Genomic DNA, 19,090 nt, shown 5'->3' with positions numbered 1-19,090 from the left:
AGATTGCTGCTACTATAATAATTTTCATAATATAACATTTCACTTTACGGAGGTTGCTGTGTTATGCACATATGCCAAATATATATTTTTTTGCATGATGACACTGTTGTAATCAGTATATTGAGCACCTTCCAGTATATCCAAAAGAACCACATATGGGGCCTAATTCAGACCTGATCGCTAGCAGGCGATTTTTGCACTGCTGCGAAAAGATAGTCGCCGCCTACATACAACCCTTGCGTAGCATCTGCTCATTTGTCACATCACAACCAATGGCTAAGAATATTTTTGTGCTCTAGGCTCTGGAAAAAACCTTTGTCAATTTTGAGATGAAACCAGTAATAGACTTCAAAGCCAGTCCTACACTGGCTAATGTCTAATTGGGCCACACACATAGAAGGCAACTATCATGGTCGTCTTTGGCCAAACATGCATTATGATCAGTGTGAATGGCCAGGAGAAGAGTAGCCAAGATTGACCAACTGGTCTTTCCCTTACATCAGCCGCTGCCAACCCGTGGCTCTTGAGCCGCATGCGGCTTTTTCTTTATTCAAATGTGGCTCCCAACACTCAAAGTCACCTGACCACAACAGATCCAGAAACTGGTGCACTCCAGCCAGAGACACAGCAGCACTACAGTGACTGAAAACTGAGGGTGCCAGATACTGGGCTGTAGTGACATATGAGGGTGGGCTGGAGTGACACAAGGGGGAGCTGGCTGGAGTGATACAGGAGGATCCTGGCAGGAGAGACACAATGGGGGAGCTGACTGGAGTGACACGGGAGGGTGCTGTCTGGAGTGACACAGGAGGGTGTTGGCAGGAGAGACATATGGGGGAGCTGTCTGGAGTGACACAGGAGGGTACTAGCAGGAGTGACACATTTGCACATGGGGGAGCTCGCTGGAGTGACACAGGCAGGTGCTGGCTGAAGTGACACATGGAGGAGCTGAAGTGTATTATGTGTATATGGCTTATTCAATATATTTTCTATTACGTCCCAGAGGATGCTGGGGACTCCGTAAGGACCATGGGGATAGACAGGCTCCGCAGGAGACATGGGCACTAAGAAAGAACTTTAGGTATGGGTGTACACTGGCTCCTCCCTCTATGCCCCTCCTCCAGACCTCAGCTTATTACTCTCCTGAGTTTTCCTGAAAAGAAAGTATTTTGTTAGGTTTTTTATTTTCAGGGAGCCTGCTGGCAACAGACTCCCTGCATCGTGGGACTGAGGGGAGAGAAACAGACCTACTTTAATGTCAGGCTCTGTTTCTTAGGCTACTGGACACCATTAGCTCCAGAGGGAACGGAACGCAGGTCTCACCCCGCCGTTCGTCCCAGAGCCGCGCCGCCGTCCTCCTCGCAGAGCCGGAAGATAGAAGCCGGGTGAGTATGTGAAGAAAGAAGACTTCAGAGGCGGCAGAAGACTTCAGTTCTTCATTGAGGTAATGCACAGCGGTAACGCTGTGCGCCATTGCTCCCACACAGCACACATACGGCAGTCACTGTAAGGGTGAAGGGCGCAGGGGGGCGCCCTGGGCAGCAATAAGGACCTCCATTCTGGCTAATAAAGGTATTATACAGGCTGGGCACTGTATAGATGAGACCCCCGCCAGTTTTGAAAATTTTCAGCGGGACCGAAGCCCGCCGCTGAGGGGGCGGAGCTTGTTCCTCAGCACTCACCAGCGCCATTTTCTCCACAGCACACCGCTGAGAGGAAGCTCCCCGGACTCTCCCCTGCTTACCACGGTGAAAGAGGGTTTTAAAGAAGGGGGGGGGGGCACATAATTTGGCGCAAATACATTATAACAGCGCTATCTGGGTAAACATTTTGTGTTTTTTTTCCTGGGTCATTAGCGCTGGGTGTGTGCTGGCATACTCTCTCTCTGTCTCTCCAAAGGGCCTTGTGGGGGAACAGTCTTCAGATAAGAAGATTCCCTGAGTGTGTGGTGTGTTGGTACGCGTGTGTCGGCATGTCTGAGGCGGAAGGCTTTCCTAGGGAGGAGGTGGAGCAAATGAATGTGGTGTCTCCGTCGGCAACACCGACACCTGAGTGGGTGGATATGTAGAATGTTTTAAGTGCTAATGTGAATTTATTGCACAAAAGGTTGGACAAAGCTGAGTCCAGGGATTATGCAGAGAGTCAAGCCCTGCCTGCCCCTATATCGCAGGGACCCTCGGGGTCTCAAAAGCGCCCACTATCCCAAATAGTAGACACTAATACCGACACGGATTCTGACTCCAGTGTCGACTACGATGATGCAAAGTTACAGCCAAAATTGGCTAAAAGTATTCAATATATGATTATTGCAATAAAGGGTGTTTTGCATATCACAGAGGAACCCCCTGTCCCTGACACGAGGGTACACATGTATAAGGAAAAGAAACCTGAGGTAACCTTTCCCCCTTCTCATGAGCTGAACGAGTTATTTGAAAAAGCTTGGGAATCTCCAGACCAGAAACTGCAGATTCCCAAAAGGATTCTTATGGCGTATCCTTTCCCGACTAAGGACAGGATACGGTGGGAATCCTCCCCAAGGGTAGACAAAGCGTTGACACGCTTATCCAAAAAGGTAGCACTGCCATCCCAAGATACGGCTACCCTCAGGGATCCTGCTGATCGCAAGCAGGAGGCTACCTTAAAATCCATTTACACACATTCTGGTACCTTACTCAGACCGGCGATTGCGTCGGCTTGGGTTTGTAGCGCTGTAGCAGCGTGGACAGATACCTTATCGGCGGAATTTGATACCCTGGATAAGGATACCATTTTATTGACCCTGGGTCATATTAAAGATGCTGTCTTATATATGAGGGATGCTCAAAGAGACATTGGCCTACTGGGTTCTAGAGTCAACGCTATGTCGATTTCTGCTAGACGAGTCCTATGGACCCGGCAATGGACAAGTGATGCCGACTCAAAGAGGCATATGGAGGTTTTACCTTACAGGGGTGAGGAATTGTTTGGGGAAGGTCTCTCAGACCTGGTCTTCACAGCTACGGCAGGTAAATCAAAATTTTTTGCCTTATATTCCCTCACAGCCTAAGAAAGCGCCACATTATCAAATGCAGTCCTTTCGGTCAAATAAAAACAAGAGAGTACGAGGATCGTCCTTTCTTGCCAGAGGTAAGGGCAGAGGGAAAAAGCTGCCAACCACAGCAGTTCCCAGGAGCAGAAGTCCTCCCCGGCCTCTACAAAATCCACCGCATGACGCTGGGGCTCCGCTGAGGGAGTCCGCCCCAGTGGCGGCACGTCTTTGACTTTTCAGCCACATCTGGGTTCACTCACAGGTGGATCCCTGGGCAATAGAAATTGTTTCCCAGGGTTACAAGCTGGAATTCGAAGAGGTGCCTCCTCGCTGGTTTTTCAAATCGGCCCTACCTGCTACTCCCCCAGAAAGGGAGATAGTTTTAAATGCAATTCACAAATTGTGTCTTCAACAGGTAGTGGTCAAAGTTCCCCTGCTTCAACAAGGGAGGGGGTATTACTCAACCCTATTTGTAGTCCCGAAACCGGACGGTTCGGTCAGACCCATTTTAAATTTAAAATCCTTGAACCTATACTTGAAAAGGTTCAAGTTCAAGATGGAATCGCTCAGAGCGGTCATCGCCAGCCTAGAAGGGGGGGATTTTATGGTATCCCTGGACATAAAGGATGTATACCTTCATGTTCCCATATATCCACCTCATCAGGCGTACCTGAGATTTGCGGTACAGGATTGTCATTACCAATTTCAGACGTTGCCGTTTGGACTTTCCACGGCCCCGAGGATTTTCACCAAGCTAATGGCGGAAATGATGGTGCTCCTGCGCAAGCAGGGTGTCACAATTATCCCGTACTTGGACGATCTCCTCATAATAGCGAGATCACGAGAGAAGTTACTGAACAGCGTGTCACTTTCAGTGAAAGTGTTACAGCAACACGGCTGGATTCTCAATATCCCGAAGTCGCAGCTGGTTGCTACGACTCGTCTGAGCTTCTTGGGCATGGTTCTGGACACAGACCAGAAAAAGGTTTTTCTCCCGATAGAAAAAGCTCAGGAACTCATGACTCTGGTCAGGGACCTATTGAAGCCAAAACAGGTGTCAGTGCATCACTGCACTCGAGTCCTGGGAAAGATGGTGGCATCTTACGAGGCCATTCGCTTTCGCAGGTTCCATGCGAGGACCTTCCAATGGGACCTACTGGACAAGTGGTCCGGGTCACATCTACAGATTCATCAGTTGATCACCCTGTCCCCCAGGACCAGGGTGTCTCTCCTGTGGTGGCTACAGAGTGCTCACCTCCTAGAGGGTCGCAGGTTCACCATTCAGGACTGGATTCTGGTAACCACGGACGCGAGCCTCCGAGGTTGGGGAGCAGTCACACAGGGAAGAAACTTCCAAGGTCTTTGGTCAAGTCAAGAGACTAGTCTTCACATCAACGTCCTGGAACTGAGGGCCATATACAACGCCCTTCGTCAAGCAGAGACTTTGCTTCGCGACCTACCGGTTCTGATCCAGTCAGACAACATCACCACAGTAGCTCATGTAAACCGCCAAGGCGGCACAAGGAGCAGAGTGGCAATGGCGGAAGCCACCAGGATTCTTCGCTGGGCGGAAAATCATGTAGGCGCACTGTCAGCAGTGTTCATTCCAGGAGTGGACAACTGGGAAGCAGACTTCCTCAGCAGACACGATCTACATCCAGGAGAGTGGGGACTTCATCAGGAAGTCTTCGCACAGATTGCAAGTCAGTGGGGACTGCCCCAGATAGACATGATGGCGTCCTGCCTCAACAAAAAACTACAGAGGTATTGCGCCAGGTCAAGAGACCCTCAGGCGCTGGCAGTGGACGCCCTCGTGACACCGTGGGTGTTCCAGTCGGTCTATGTGTTTCCTCCTCTTCCTCTCATCCCCAAGGTGTTGGGAATAATAAGAAAAAGAGGAGTACAGACAATTCTCATTGTTCCAGATTGGCCACGAAGGGCCTGGTATCCGGATCTGCAGGAAATGCTCACAGAAGATCCGTGGCCTCTTCCTCTAAGACAGGACCTGTTAGAACAGGGGCACTGTCTGTTCCAAGACTTACCGCGGCTGCGTTTGACGGCATGGCGGTTGAACGCCGGATCCTAGCAGAAAAGGGCATTCCGGATGAGGTCATTCCTACTCTGATAAAGACTAGGAAGGACGTGACAGCTAAACATTATCACCGTATATGGCGGAAGTATGTTTCTTGGTGTGAGGCCAGGAATGCTCCTACGGAAGAATTCCATCTGGGCCGTTTCCTTCACTTCCTACAGACTGGAGTGAATTTGGGCCTAAAATTAGGCTCCATTAAGGTTCAGATTTTGGCCCTATCCATTTTCTTTCAGAAGGAATTAGCTTCTCTCCCAGAAGTACAGACTTTTGTGAAGGGAGTGCTGCATATTCAGCCTCCTTTTGTTCCTCCGGTGGCGCCTTGGGACCTTAACGTGGTGTTGAGTTTCCTTAAGTCACACTGGTGTGAACCACTTAAAACGGTGGAGTTAAAATATCTCACTTGGAAAGTGGTCATGTTGTTAGCCTTGGCTTCGGCTAGGCGAGTGTCGGAGTTGGCGGCTTTGTCTCATAAAAGCCCCTATCTAGTTTTCCATATGGATAGAGCGGAATTGCGGACCCGTCCTCAATTCTTGCCTAATGTGGTTTCGTCTTTTCATATGAACCAACCTATTGTGGTGCCTGTGGCTACGCGAGACTTGAAGGATTCCGAGTCCCTCGATGTGGTCAGGGCTTTGAAAATTTACATGGCCAGAACGGCTCGGGTCAGAAAAACAGAAGCACTGTTTGTCCTGTATGCAGCCAACAAGGTTGGCGCTCCTGCTTCGAAGCAGACTATTGCTCGCTGGATCTGTAACACGATTCAGCAGGCTCATTGTACGGCTGGATTGCCGTTACCAAAATCAGTTAAGGCCCATTCCACTAGGAAGGTGGGCTCTTCTTGGGCGGCTGCCCGAGGGGTCTCGGCATTACAGCTGTGCCGAGCTGCTACTTGGTCGGGTTCAAACACCTTTGCAAAGTTCTACAAGTTTGACACCCTGGCTGAGGAGGACCTAATGTTTGCTCAATCGGTGCTGCAGAGTCATCCGCACTCTCCCGCCCGTTTGGGAGCTTTGGTATAATCCCCATGGTCCTTACGGAGTCCCCAGCATCCTCTAGGACGTAAGAGAAAATAAGATTTTAAACCTACCGGTAAATCTTTTTCTCCTAGTCCATAGAGGATGCTGGGCGCCCGTCCCAAGTGCGGACTACTTCTGCAAGACTTGTACATAGTTTTTGCTTACATAAGGGTTATGCTATAGTTTTCCTCAGTCTCGGACTGATGCTGTGTTGTTTCATACTGTTAACTGGTTCGTATATCCCAGGTTATACGGTGTGGATGGTGTGGGCTGGTATGAATCTTGCCCTTGGATTAACAAAAATCCTTTCCTTGTACTGTCCGTCTCCTCTGGGCACAGTTTCTCTAACTGAGGTCTGGAGGAGGGGCATAGAGGGAGGAGCCAGTGCACACCCATACCTAAAGTTCTTTCTTAGTGCCCATGTCTACTGCGGAGCCCGTCTATCCCCATGGTCCTTACGGAGTCCCCAGCATCCTCTACGGACTAGGAGAAAAAGATTTACCGGTAGGTTTAAAATCTTATTTTATGTGGATCTGGATTTTTGAATTATTTTATGTGGAAGTGTCTTTTTTAAAGTATTTTATGTTGATTCTGGCTTTAAAAATTTATTTTATGTGGATCTGGCATTTTCATTGTATTTTATACCAGGGGTGTGGCCTAGCAGGCACAAGGCCACACCCCATTTTTGCACACGCGCATTCAGCTTGATGTCAGCTCTTTGACGTACCTAACAAGATTTTTTGGCTCTTTGTCTCTTACTGGTTGGACACCCCTGCCTTACATCAACATTGCTAGCTAATAGACCACTTACTATTTGCTGCCATGATTCCACACACCATTGTGGCGTTTCTGCGCACTATTTTGTCTTCATGGGAGATGAGTTTAGATAATGATTCCAATGCTCCAAGTCCAAGAAGTTTTAATTTATTTTCATCTCCTTGAAGAAAATGAATAATTTAGTGTTATTCAAAGAAAGTTGCAGCAATTTATGTGACCAATAAAAGAAACAACACAATTCATCTTATGAAAAAATAAGAAATAGTGATTATAGCATACACCAGTACTGTATTATCGTTGTGTGCCCCACTTCTCTGCATTAAACACCAGGGGGTATATTTATGTTGATTTGGGACAATTAAAAAAAAAAAAATGTCAAAAATCAAAATTGATAAAAAACTGACCAAACATTGACCAAAAACAACCAATGATAAATCAAATCAAATCGACTTTTAGTAAATATAACCCCGGGTTCTATGCCTCTTTATTTTTAATCACTTTTGCATGCAGTAGTATGGTACTTGGATACCCCGAATGGAAGATTTTATATGTTGGTAGAAAATGAAATACAATTTGATAAATATCACTCAAAGAGGTCTATATTGCAATTTTAGATTATATTTTTTTTATATATTCTTGTATAAAAAATAAATAAATATATATATATATATATATATATATACAGCATATTATATTTATGTTTTGTTTAATTGCACAATTTTTACACAATCAAGGGGGTAATTCTGAGTTGATCGCAGCAGGAACTTTGTTAGCAGTTGGGCAAAACCATGGGCACTGCAGGGGAGGCAGATATAACATGTGCAGAGAGAGTTAGATTTGGGTGGGTTATTTTGTTTCTGTGCAGGGTAAATACTGGCTGCTTTATTTTTACACTGCAATTTAGATTGCAGATTGAACACACCACACCCAAATCTAACTCTCTCTGCACATGTTATATCTGTCCCCCCTGCAGTGCACATGGTTTTGCCCAACTGCTAAAAAACTTGCTGTTGCGATCAACTCAGAATCACCCCCCAAATGCTGGGTCAGCACAACAGCATCATTTATCACAAGCCAATAAATGAAACTACAAAATGCTTAGCATTCTTGTTAAGGACTGTCGGCAACTACTGTACTGCACATTTTTTTGAATGCGGTAGAATACCTTTCTGCATTTTACTGCAGACTTTGTTATTTCTGATGTCTGTTTCAAGGTGACAATCTATTTTAACAGTAGCAGGTGGCAATACATATGAATGAAATAGAAATGTTATGACTAGATTTTAATAGCTTTGCACAGAACACATGATCAATCGTAGTAATTATCGTTATAAATCTTGCTTGCACCAGATAAGTAAAACATTAATCAGACTGGGAGAGATCTTAGCAATGAAGGCAAAAACCACTGTTGGCTTCAGATTACACAATATGCAAAATATGTTCAGAAGCCAGTTATCAGTTTTGCATTTGTTTTAACATTATAACTGTTGTTACCATTCAGCTCACTTTGTGTGGCTGCAATTTTCAAAGATGAGTAATAAATCAGTATATTGGTTTAGTATTTGAAAAACCGAATACAAAATATGGCAGTGGCGGATTCAGCAGGGGGCGATCAGGGCATGAACGTTGTGTGTAGAGTATTTTAAGTGTGAATGTGGTGTGTAGTGTGGAGAGTATTTCAGGTGTGAATGTGGTGTGTAGAGTGGACAGTAATTCAGCTGTGAATGTGGCGTGTAGTGTGGAGAGTATTTCAGGTGTGAATGTGGTGTGTAGAGTGGACCGTAATTCAGCTGTGAATGTGGCGTGGAGAGTATTTCAGGTGTGAACGTGGTGTATAGTGTGGAGAGTATTTCAGGATAGCATTTTGTTTTGTAGAGTGGACAATATTTTATACCCCTTTCACACCGCACAAATAACTCGGTATCGACCCGGCATATTGCCGGGTCGACACGGGTCGGCGTGCGGTGTGAAAGGGGCCTTGCCGAAATCGCGGGTCGCCTGACCCGGCAATTTAACCCGGGTATAAAGCAGTGTTATACCCGGGTTGAATACCGGGTCAGTGGCTGTGTAAACCGGCTCCCGGGTCGATGCGACCCGGGACCCGTTTACTAGATAGTGAGAGGCGGCGCGGAGATGAGCTCATCTCCCAGCGCCGCATCCACCTCCACCCCCCCCCCCCCCCACCCCCCACTGCTATGGCAACCCGCCCGGCTTATTGCCGGGTCGGGGAAACCAGCAGCAGCTGCCAATGCCGGATCCCACCCGGGAAGGACCCGCTTCCAATTCCCGGGTGGGATCCGGCATTGGCAGCGTGAAAGCGGTATTAGTAATATCCCTTTCACACCGCAAATATATCCCGGGATATTGCCAGGTTGAGCTGGCTCGGCCCGGGTCGAGGTGCAGTCTAAAAGCACCACTTTTGAATATCCCAGGTCGAGTAACCCTGCATTTCAACCCGGTATAAAAGCAGTGTTATACACGGGTTGGACCCGGGTCAATGTGCACTCTAAAGTGTCCAACCCGGGTTATTCAACCCTGTATTCATGCAAAGGGCTGATTGGCTGTTCTTTGTGTGCCTCGATGATGTCAGCAGCCTGAGCCCTGCTACACAGGAGAGAAAAGAGGGCATTAAGAATTAGGGGTGAGGCAGAGATTGCTAGGCAGCTTACTGCAGTGCATAACTCACAACTTATTAAAGGTACAAGGAGGGACCTTGGCCCAAAAAGGGTGTGTGACCTATATGAAAGGGGCGTGGCCTCATGGCAGAGCCTCAATCGCGAGTCACGCCCCCTTGTACCGTCACTGAGGGGGCATGTCCAGTGCTCTCTGAGCTGCTGGCATGCCCCCTCTCCCTCTGTCACCTGTGCATGCGCACAGCATCTATTCACCACTGCTCTGCTAAGCAGAGCAGCAGTGACAGGAGCCTCCCAACTACCCACCCCCACTGCGGGACACTGCAGCCCGGGGGTGAGACAGCGGGACAGTCCCAAAAAAACTGGACTATCCCGCGAAAATCGGGACAGTTGGGGGGTATGTTATTGGAACAGTTAAAGATGCAATTGTTTATAAAAAAACATAGTTCTGTCAGCCATGATTCCTGCAATGCTGTGAGCTGTCCCCACCCTCTCCTTTTGTCCCCTTCTGACACTTCATCTTTCGGAGCCAGAGAAAGTCCATTTAAAATAACATCCATGGTGTTTTAATTGCTGACCCTGGTTGAGTTAAAAGGCGCCAACCCTGCAATAACCCAGGTTGAAAGTGTAGTGTGAAAGGGTCTGACCCGTGTCCGACCCAGGTTCAAAATACCGTGTCGGACCCGGGTTTGCGGTGTGAAAGGGGTATAATTGATCTGGTGTAAAGAGTGGACAGCATTTCCTCAGTGACTGCTGTGTGTAGTGTGAATGGCATTTCAGGATTAACTCCTGGGGCTGGATTTACTACTCAGCACTCTTTTGCACTCTTCCAGTTCTCATCGGGCTTGACCCAAAAAAGGAGATTTATGGTAGACTTACCATGGTTAAATCTCTTTGTGCGAGGAACACTGGGTTCCACAGGGAATACATCGGAGTGTTGAGATGAATCTTGATCCAGAGGCACCAACAAGCTAAAGCTTTAGACTGTCCCAGAATGCATTGCGGGGCCTCCTCTATAACCCCGCCTCCAGGCACTGTGAACTCCGTTTTGTTAACTAGTCCAATGCAGAAGCAGGTAAGAGAGACGATAGATGTTAGCCACATAGAACCACATTCTCACGACAGGAGACGGGACTAGCGGCTAATGCCATACAAACCCAAAGAAGCTAAGTGCGTCAGGGTGGGCGCCCTGTGGAACCCAGTGTACCTTGCAGAAAGAGATTTAACCATGGTAAGTCTACCATTTATCTCTTTTTCTGCAGCGGGGTACACTGTGTTCCACAGGGAATACATCGGGGATGTCCAAAAGCAGTTCCTCAAGGGAGGGGACTTACCTTGGTGGTCATTCCGAGTTGATCGCACGTACCAATTTTTTGCTACTCGTGCGATCAACTTGACGCCGCCTATGGGGGAGTGTATTTTAGCATAGCAGGGCTGCGATCTCTTGTGCAGCCCTGCTATGCTAAAAAAGTTTCCTGCAAAACAAGACCAGCCCTGCAGCTACTTACCCAGTGCGACGGATCTAGCGATAAATGCCTGCGTTCGCCCTACCACGCCCGGGAAACGGTGAGTAGACGCCCCTATCCTCCTTCTCGCTGTCAACCTTTTTGCGATCGAGCCTGCGATCGCTTCCTTCGGTCCTAGCGTTGTTGCAGGGCAACTGCCGTTGCTGGGTAACAACGCGCATGCGCAATGCGGGCGCCGCGCAGCCGCAGTTCCGACCCATTTGCACTGCAGTGAAGAACCGCTGCGTGCAAACGGGTCGGAATGACCCCCTTTGCGGGTATGAGAACCCGGCTTCCAAAGAACGCATCCTGGGAGGCAGAAGTATCAAAGGTATAGAACCTAATACACGTGTTACTGAGGACCACGTAGCCGCCTTGCACAATTGTTCTGCAGACGCACCACGACGGGATGCCCAAGAGGGTCCAACAGACCGAGTAGAATGGGCTTTAATAGCAGCAGAAGCTGGGAGCCCAGCCTGCGCAAAAGCTTGTGCAATCACCATTCTAATCCATCTGGCCAAGGTTTGCTTATTCGCAGGCCAGCCACGTTTGTGGAAACCAAACAGTACAAAGAGGGTATCTGACCTCCTGATAGAGGCAGTCCTCTCCACATATATATGGAGAGCCTGTACCACATCCAAAGACTGTTCTTTGGAGGACAATTTGGAAGAGATGAAGGCTGGAACCAAAATCTCTTGATTAAGGTGAAAAGATGACACCACCTTAGGTAAATAACCAGGGCAAATTCTAAGAACTGCTCGGTCACAATGAAATATCAAAAAGGGTGGACGACAGGACAAAGCGCCGAAGTCAGACACCCTTCTAGCAAAGGCAATAGCCAGCAGAAACAGGACCTTGGCTGTGAGCCATTTAAGGTCCACTAACTCAAGAGGTTCAAATGGAGACTCTTGCAGGGCATTCAGGACAACAGACAAATCCCATATAGCCACCGGAGGGACATAGGGAGGTTGAATCTGCAGTACGCCCTGAGTGAATGTATGAAAGTCAGGTATACATGCAATTTTTCTCTGAAACCACACCTACAAGGCAGATATGTGAACCTTGAGGGAGGCAAGACGAAGTCCTAAATCCAGGCCTTGTTGCAAAAAAGCCAGAAGTCTGGAAGTACTGAATTTGTAAGCATAGTAATTCTTAGCAGCACACCAGGTGAAGTAAGAATTCTAGACCCTATAATAAATCCGCGCAGATGCCGGTTTGCGGGCCTTCAGCATAGTTTGGATGACTGCCTCAGAGAATCCTTTGGCCCTCAGGAGTAAAGCTTCAAGAGCCACGCCGTCAAAGCCAGTCTGGCCAGGTCTGGATAAACACAAGGGCCCTGAACGAGGAGGTCTGGGCGTTGAGGAAGTAGAAGAGGACGCTCTATCGATAGACCCAGCATGTCTGGGAACCAATGTCGTCTGGGCCATGCTGGAGCGACTAGAAGTAGTATTCCTCCTTCTTGTTTGAACTTCCGTAGTACCCTGGGCAGGAGTGGTACTGGAGAGAACACGTAGGGAAGCCGAAAGTTCCATGGAATTGCCATAGCGTCCATGAACTCTGCTTGAGGATCCCTGGTTCTAGATCCGAAGACCGGAACTTTGTGATAGTGTCGAGACGCCATCAGGTCTATATCTGGTAGGCCCCACTTGTTCACTAGGAGTTGAAAGACTTCCTGATGAAGACTCCACTCTCCGGCGTGCACGTCCTGAAGACTGAGGAAATTACCTTCCCAGCTGAGGACTCCCAGAATAAACACTGCCGATATTGCCGGCAGAAGGCGTTCCGCCCAGCGAAGGATTTTTGATACTTCCATCATTGCCATGTGACTTCGAGTGTCGCCCTGTACTTGAACAGGCCTGTTCTGTATCAGAGGCAGGGCGAGACACAAAGTATTGAACACTGCCTGCAATTCCAGAATGTTTATCGGGAGGAGTGATTCCTTCATGGTCCACCAACCCTGGAAAGAGTGTTGCTCCAACCCTGCGCCCCCAACCCTTCAGACATCTGTCCGTAGTCAGTAGGACTAAGTTGAGGGTCCAGAAGGAACGGCCCCTGCTCAACTGCTGGCCCTATAGCCACCAGGTCAGCGACAGGTGAACCTCCGGAGTCAAGGAGATCATGTGAGACCTGATCCAATGAGGCAGGCCATCCCACTTGGAAAGGATTAAAGCTCTGTAGAGAGCGGGAATGGAATTGAGCGTACTCTACCATGTCGAAAGCCGACACCATGAGGCCTAGTACTTGCATCACCGAGTGTACCGACACTCTTGGGCGAGAAAGGAAGTATCTAATCCTGTCCTGAAGTTTCAGGACCTTCTCTGGAGACAGAAACAGCCGTTGACTGTGTATGTCCGGTAGTGCCCCTAGGTGCACCATGCACCGAGCAGGGACCAGTGAGGACTTCTTCCAGTTGATGAGCCACCCGTGGGCTTGTAGGAAGTTTACCATCAGTTGTAGATGACTGTGGAGGACATCGTGGGAGTTTGCCAGAATCAGCAAATCATCCAGATACGGCAGGAACCTGATCCCTGGCTACGGAGATGAGCCTTCATCACGGCCATAACCTTGGTGAAGACCCGAGGGGACGTGGCCAGTCCAAACGGCAGAGCCTGGAATTGATAGTGAAGGTTGCCAATAGCAAACCTCAGACATTGCTGATGCAACATGGCAATAGGCATATGCAGGTAAGCATCTTGTATAACCAGGGATACCATATAGTCTAGTGTTCACTTTAGACTGTTTTAGCAGAGCGCCGCGCCCTGCCCGATTTTTTAAGGGCAAAACCCGCCCCGCCCTTTCTGCGGCGTCCTGCTAAAACAGCCGCCCGCTTTCTGCCCTCCCAGCGTCTAAAGATGCCGTGCGCATGCGCGCGGCATCCATTCACGCTGTGGGAGAGCTTGGGGGAAGCCCAGCACCTCCGTAGGTGCTGGGCACGCCCCCAAGAGTGACGCCGCCGGCCGCCCACTTGTAGGACGTAGATTGGCCACGCCCCTTATTTGCATGGCCACGCCCACTTTTGGCGCGCGAGCACTTCTGCCCATCACACTCCGTCGCCCTGCCCTGCCCCACTGCTAGAGTGAACACTATAGTCTCTGGGTCCATGTCCAGTACAATTGAGCGCAGTGTTTCCATACGGAACTTGGACACTCTCACAAACCTGTTCAGTGTTTGAGGTTGAGAATAAGCCGGAAAGACCCATCAAGTTTTGGGACTAGACACAGGGTCGAGTAGTATCCACTACCTCTCTGGGACAGAGGTACTGGCCCTACCACTCCTGTATCCAGGAGGGAACGCACAATCATCAATAGAGCTTGCACCTTTAATGGATCCAAAGAGATAACAGATGTGCAGAACTGGCGAGGAGGACGTCTCTGGGAAGAGACTGCATACCCGTGAGAAACAACTTCTGAAGTGGTCATTACCCAGACCTGGATGAATCGTAGAAGTTGCAACCCCCCCACCTGGTATCCCCCAGGGGGAGTCCTGTCCCGTCATGCAGCAGGCTTGTCATGAGAAGCAGGCTGACGAGCAGCCCAGGAACGTTAGGCCTCGGGCTTAGTGGTTGTTGGGAACACAAGACAATTTCGGGTATGCCTGACCTTCGCTTTACCTTAAGGCCGAAAGCAGAGAAAAGTGGTACCTTTTGCCTTCTGTGCAGAAGGAGTAGCGTTTGGGAGATAGGCAGTCATAGTAGCCACCGATTCAGACCCCATTTTTAATTAGGTCTTTCCCAAATAAGATGTCCCCAGTAAAAGGGGAATACCTCCAAGGACTTTTGTAGTCCAGGTCCACCATCCACGACCTCAACCACAGAATACGGCGAGCCAGGACAGACGTATTTGACGCCTTGGCAGCCAACACACCCGCCTCAAGGGATGCCTCCTGGTGAAAAAAAAAGGTGGCGGTGGTATTGTGAGACAGGGAATGTCTGGCATTGTCAGATATATCCTCGGGCAGCTCTTCCTCTAATGCCTGATCCAGTCATCAATCTATTTTGCAGCCCCAAGAGGACGCAATCGTGGTCTATGTACAATGCCCGTAAGGGAGTAATAGACTTCAGGGACCCCTCCACACGCTTACCTGTCGGTTCCTACCGTGAGGGGACAGTGGTGAGAGACAGAGTGGATGACACCCAATGGGTGACACATGAGTTCACTAGCAGTGAGTTACCTACTTGTTATATACCTCTGCAGGGGGAGGATATTGAGCTAATGCCCATTGTAGACAGGGAGAATGTCTTCCCTGGATTAGACCAGGAGTCTTGTCTGATGTACACTTAATGGTCAGATTGTGGTAACAGATTTTTAATTACCCTCCGACGTGTGAACATATCAGTTTGCTTAACCACCGTAGGGGAATCCTCTTATCATCAGTGATTTGTAGGATTTGTTGCCCAGTAACCACAAGGGCAGTGGTATCACTTCGCAATGGAAAATCCTTGACATGAACACCTAATATAGGGACTGACAGGCCAGCATGATCCCCCTCTCTTCAGATAAAATATCAGAGAGATTATTGGATAGGGAAGAAGAAGCAGCTCGCTCAGATGACCCAGAGACACGAGAGTGACCTGGAATAGGGTTTTGCCAGACCAGGGAATGAGTCATACGCTACAATTCGTGAGGCAAAATTTTCCAGCCCAAAGCGGAGTAACCATGGGGACATCAGAGACTGTAATGTTACAGGTGGTCCCATAGGGGGCATAAAGCGTTCAACTAGAGAACCCAGTAGGTTTGAGAAGGCAGCTCAGGTTAGCTCCTGATTGATTACAGGAGCTGCAGACTGACTGGGAGATGTATGAGACATAGCACACAGACCATAACACAAAACTTCCCCCTCAGGTAAATCCGTAGCGCATGCTCTGCAGGATGCAGGAGCGTCCCCAGATTTACTGCCCTACATGTTAAACATTATACACAAATGCAACAGAGAGCGGTTTAGTGCGATGAAGCCAGACAGAGTTCAATACCTGCTAATAAAGCCGTTAGCATGTGACTGAGTACCCAGTACACAACACCTACGAATAAATCCGGTATCATGTGACTGAGTACACAGTAGAATACAACTAAATACATGCACTATATATGGACCCAGACGCACCTAGTCCCCAGGGTACAGTATACAGTGGCAGATATATCTGGAATACACCGCAGCGAAATCACATAGCAGATACAGGCACACACAGTCACGTTTGCAATGCAGATAATTAATTTCATAACAATAAAATTGCATTGGATTATTATATGAACACATATAAATATATATATATATATATATATACAAACAAATATGATATAGCGCTGATTAATACGTGACAGAGAAAATATATGATGTGTATATATAGATACACTTAGCGTGTGTCCATATATTTGAATCACAGCAACTTCCTGTGGATGCTGCCAGTGTGCACTAGATCCTCGTAATATAAGTGGGACCGCAGCTCCCCTTCCAGCAATCCGAACTCCTCCGGAGAAAAGATATCTGTCAATAGAACATATGGAGCGCCCCCTATATATGTTCTATTGACAGATATATATATATATATATATAAGTTGTAACACTGTAGGGGTGCAAGGTGCCTTTTCCTGGGGAATATGGCAGCCCGCAGCAGCTGAGGAACAACACAAGTCCAGTTTCTGGTACAACTGACCCCGGCCAGTTTTATTGAAACAGAAAATAAAACAAACCCCAAAATAAAAATACCTTGCCTGTCCGGCACTAACTAAACATAAGATGTTCCTAACTGTCACTAAACAAAACACAGAGTTCTTCAGTACATACTGTATAGCTTACTTGCATCAGAAAGCGTGTCTCTCACACACAGATCCTGCAGCCTTCCCAGGCAGTCTGCCCATACTAATCAGGTTAGAAGCACTATATCACTCTTACACAGCTGAAACCCTGATTAGCCCTCTGTGAGGCCAAAGACCCGAACTGGGCCCAATGTCTAGAACTCGCCTTATCTCTCTCTCAGAGCCTTTACCCAGCTTTTACAGCAAACTGAAAAGGTTCAGACAAAACAAAAAGCATTTTTCCTAGAAGTTAACATTTTCTAAAACCTGTAAGACAAGAACCTGGGACAAATATACCTGCCCTCAAACACTATCCCAGTGTTCTTGTCACATATCCCCCTCCCCTGTTTCGACCTAGGGGCCGGAACACTTGTAGCCCCCAAACAGAAGATGCGAGACAATGCATCTGCGTTGGCCAATTGTGTTCCCGGTCTATGTTCGACAGTAAACTTAAAGTCCTGCAACGCTAGAAACCATCTAGTTACACGAGCATTCTTGCCTCTATTTACATACATCCATTTTAAAGGGGCATGGTCTGTCACTAGTCTGAATTGTCTACCCAAGAGGTAATATCTCAAGGTATCTAGTGCCCACTTAATGGCCAAAGCCTCCTTTTCCACAATGGCATACCTTTTTTCATGCTCATTGAGTTTCCTACTCAAATAAATGATAGGGTGTTCGTCCCCATCTCTGGTTTGGGACAGCACAGCACCTATCCCAACCTCTGAGGCATCTGTCTGTACCACAAATTCTTTTGAAAAATCTGGTGTTATCAACACCGGTTGTGAACACAAAGCCACTTTTAACGCTTGGAACGCCTTTTCTGCATCAGGGTTCCATTTCACCACATTTGACTGCTTCCCTTTGGTAAGGTCTGACAACGGCACCGCTGTTGTCGCAAAATTAGGAATAAACCGTCTATAGTACCCAGTAATTCCCAAAAAAGCCCTTACCTGTTTTTTATTCACTGGACGAGGCCAGTTTTGAATAGCATCAACTTTATTCAATTGGGGCCTAATCAGACCTCTGCCTATGGTGAAGCCCAAGTATTTGACCTCCTCCATTGCGAGGCAGCACTTCTTTGGGTTAGCAGTTAACCCTGCCTCTCTGATTGAGTCCAGTACTGCTTGTACTTTAACCAAATGTGACCCCCAGTCTGTACTGTGAATTACCACATCATCCAAATAGGCAGCTGCATATTTTCTATGGGGCCTCAAAATTTTATCCATCGCCCGTTGAAAGGTTGCTGGAGCCCCATGCAACCCAAAGGGTAACATCTTATACTGGTACAGCCCCTCCGGAACCGAAAAGGCTGTTTTTTCTTTGGCGCTATCAGATAAAGGTATTTGCCAGTAACCTTTGGTCAGGTCCAATGTGGTGAGAAACCTGGCTGTTCCCAGCCTTTCTACAAGCTCATCCACACGGGGCATGGGGTATGCGTCAAACTTGGACACCTCATTTAACTTACGAAAGTCATTACAGAAGCGTATGCTACCGTCGGGCTTCGGGATGAGCACTATGGGACTGGACCACTCACTGTTAGACTCCTCTATGACTCCAAGTTCTAACATGGTTTTAACTTCCTTAGAAATAGCTTCTCGCTGAGCTTCAGGAATCCTATATGGCTTTAAATGAACCCTGACCCCTGGTTCTGTGACAATGTCATGTTTTATTATGGTCGTTCGGCCAGGCAGTTCTGAAAATACCTCCCTATTTTGGATGAGAAATTCTTTAACCTGATTGTTCTGATCAGCTGATAATGTCTCTGACACCTTCACTGCGGGAAGCAACCGGGGTGAAGACACCGAAGGGCAAGGCTCCGCTGACAGAGACAACCTATCTTTCCAGGGTTTGATTAAGTTAACATGGTAGATCTGTTCGGGTTTTCTCTTTCCCGGCTGGTATACTTTGTAATTAACCTCATTCACTTTTTCCCTAATCTCAAATGGACCCTGCCATTTAGCTAGGAATTTGCTTTCCACAGTGGGTACCAAAACAAGAACTCTATCTCCAGGAGCAAATTCCCGTATCTTGGCACTCCGGTTATAGACCCTCTGTTGAGCACTTTGGGCCTGTTCCATGTGCTCTCTGACAACAGGTACCACGGCTGCAATCCTATCCTGCATTTGTGTTACATGCTCAATAACGCTTCTATAAGGAGTGGGCTGTCCTTCCCACGTCTCTTTGGCAACATCCAACAGCCCTCTGGGGTGTCTACCATACAACAAATCAAATGGAGAAAACCCC

General features: G+C 47.9%; 1 protein-coding gene across 4 annotated transcripts in view; it reads right to left on the bottom strand.

The window, feature by feature from the left end:
* Positions 1–19,090, bottom strand: part of ARMC3 (armadillo repeat containing 3) — a 287,743-nt gene that overhangs the window by 196,576 nt on the left and 72,077 nt on the right. For all 4 annotated transcript variants that reach the window (XM_063921586.1, XM_063921589.1, XM_063921588.1 and 1 more), the window contains one exon: positions 6,948–7,073. In XM_063921586.1, the coding sequence (XP_063777656.1) occupies positions 6,948–7,073 (126 nt within the window). The remainder of the gene's footprint in view (positions 1–6,947; positions 7,074–19,090) is intronic.

The sequence above is a fragment of the Pseudophryne corroboree genome, chromosome 5 (genome assembly GCF_028390025.1).
Source record: "Pseudophryne corroboree isolate aPseCor3 chromosome 5, aPseCor3.hap2, whole genome shotgun sequence".
NCBI classification, from domain to species: Eukaryota; Metazoa; Chordata; class Amphibia; order Anura; family Myobatrachidae; genus Pseudophryne; species Pseudophryne corroboree.
The sequence above is the reverse complement of the archived record's forward strand: the minus strand, read 5'-3'. Positions and strand labels throughout refer to the sequence as shown.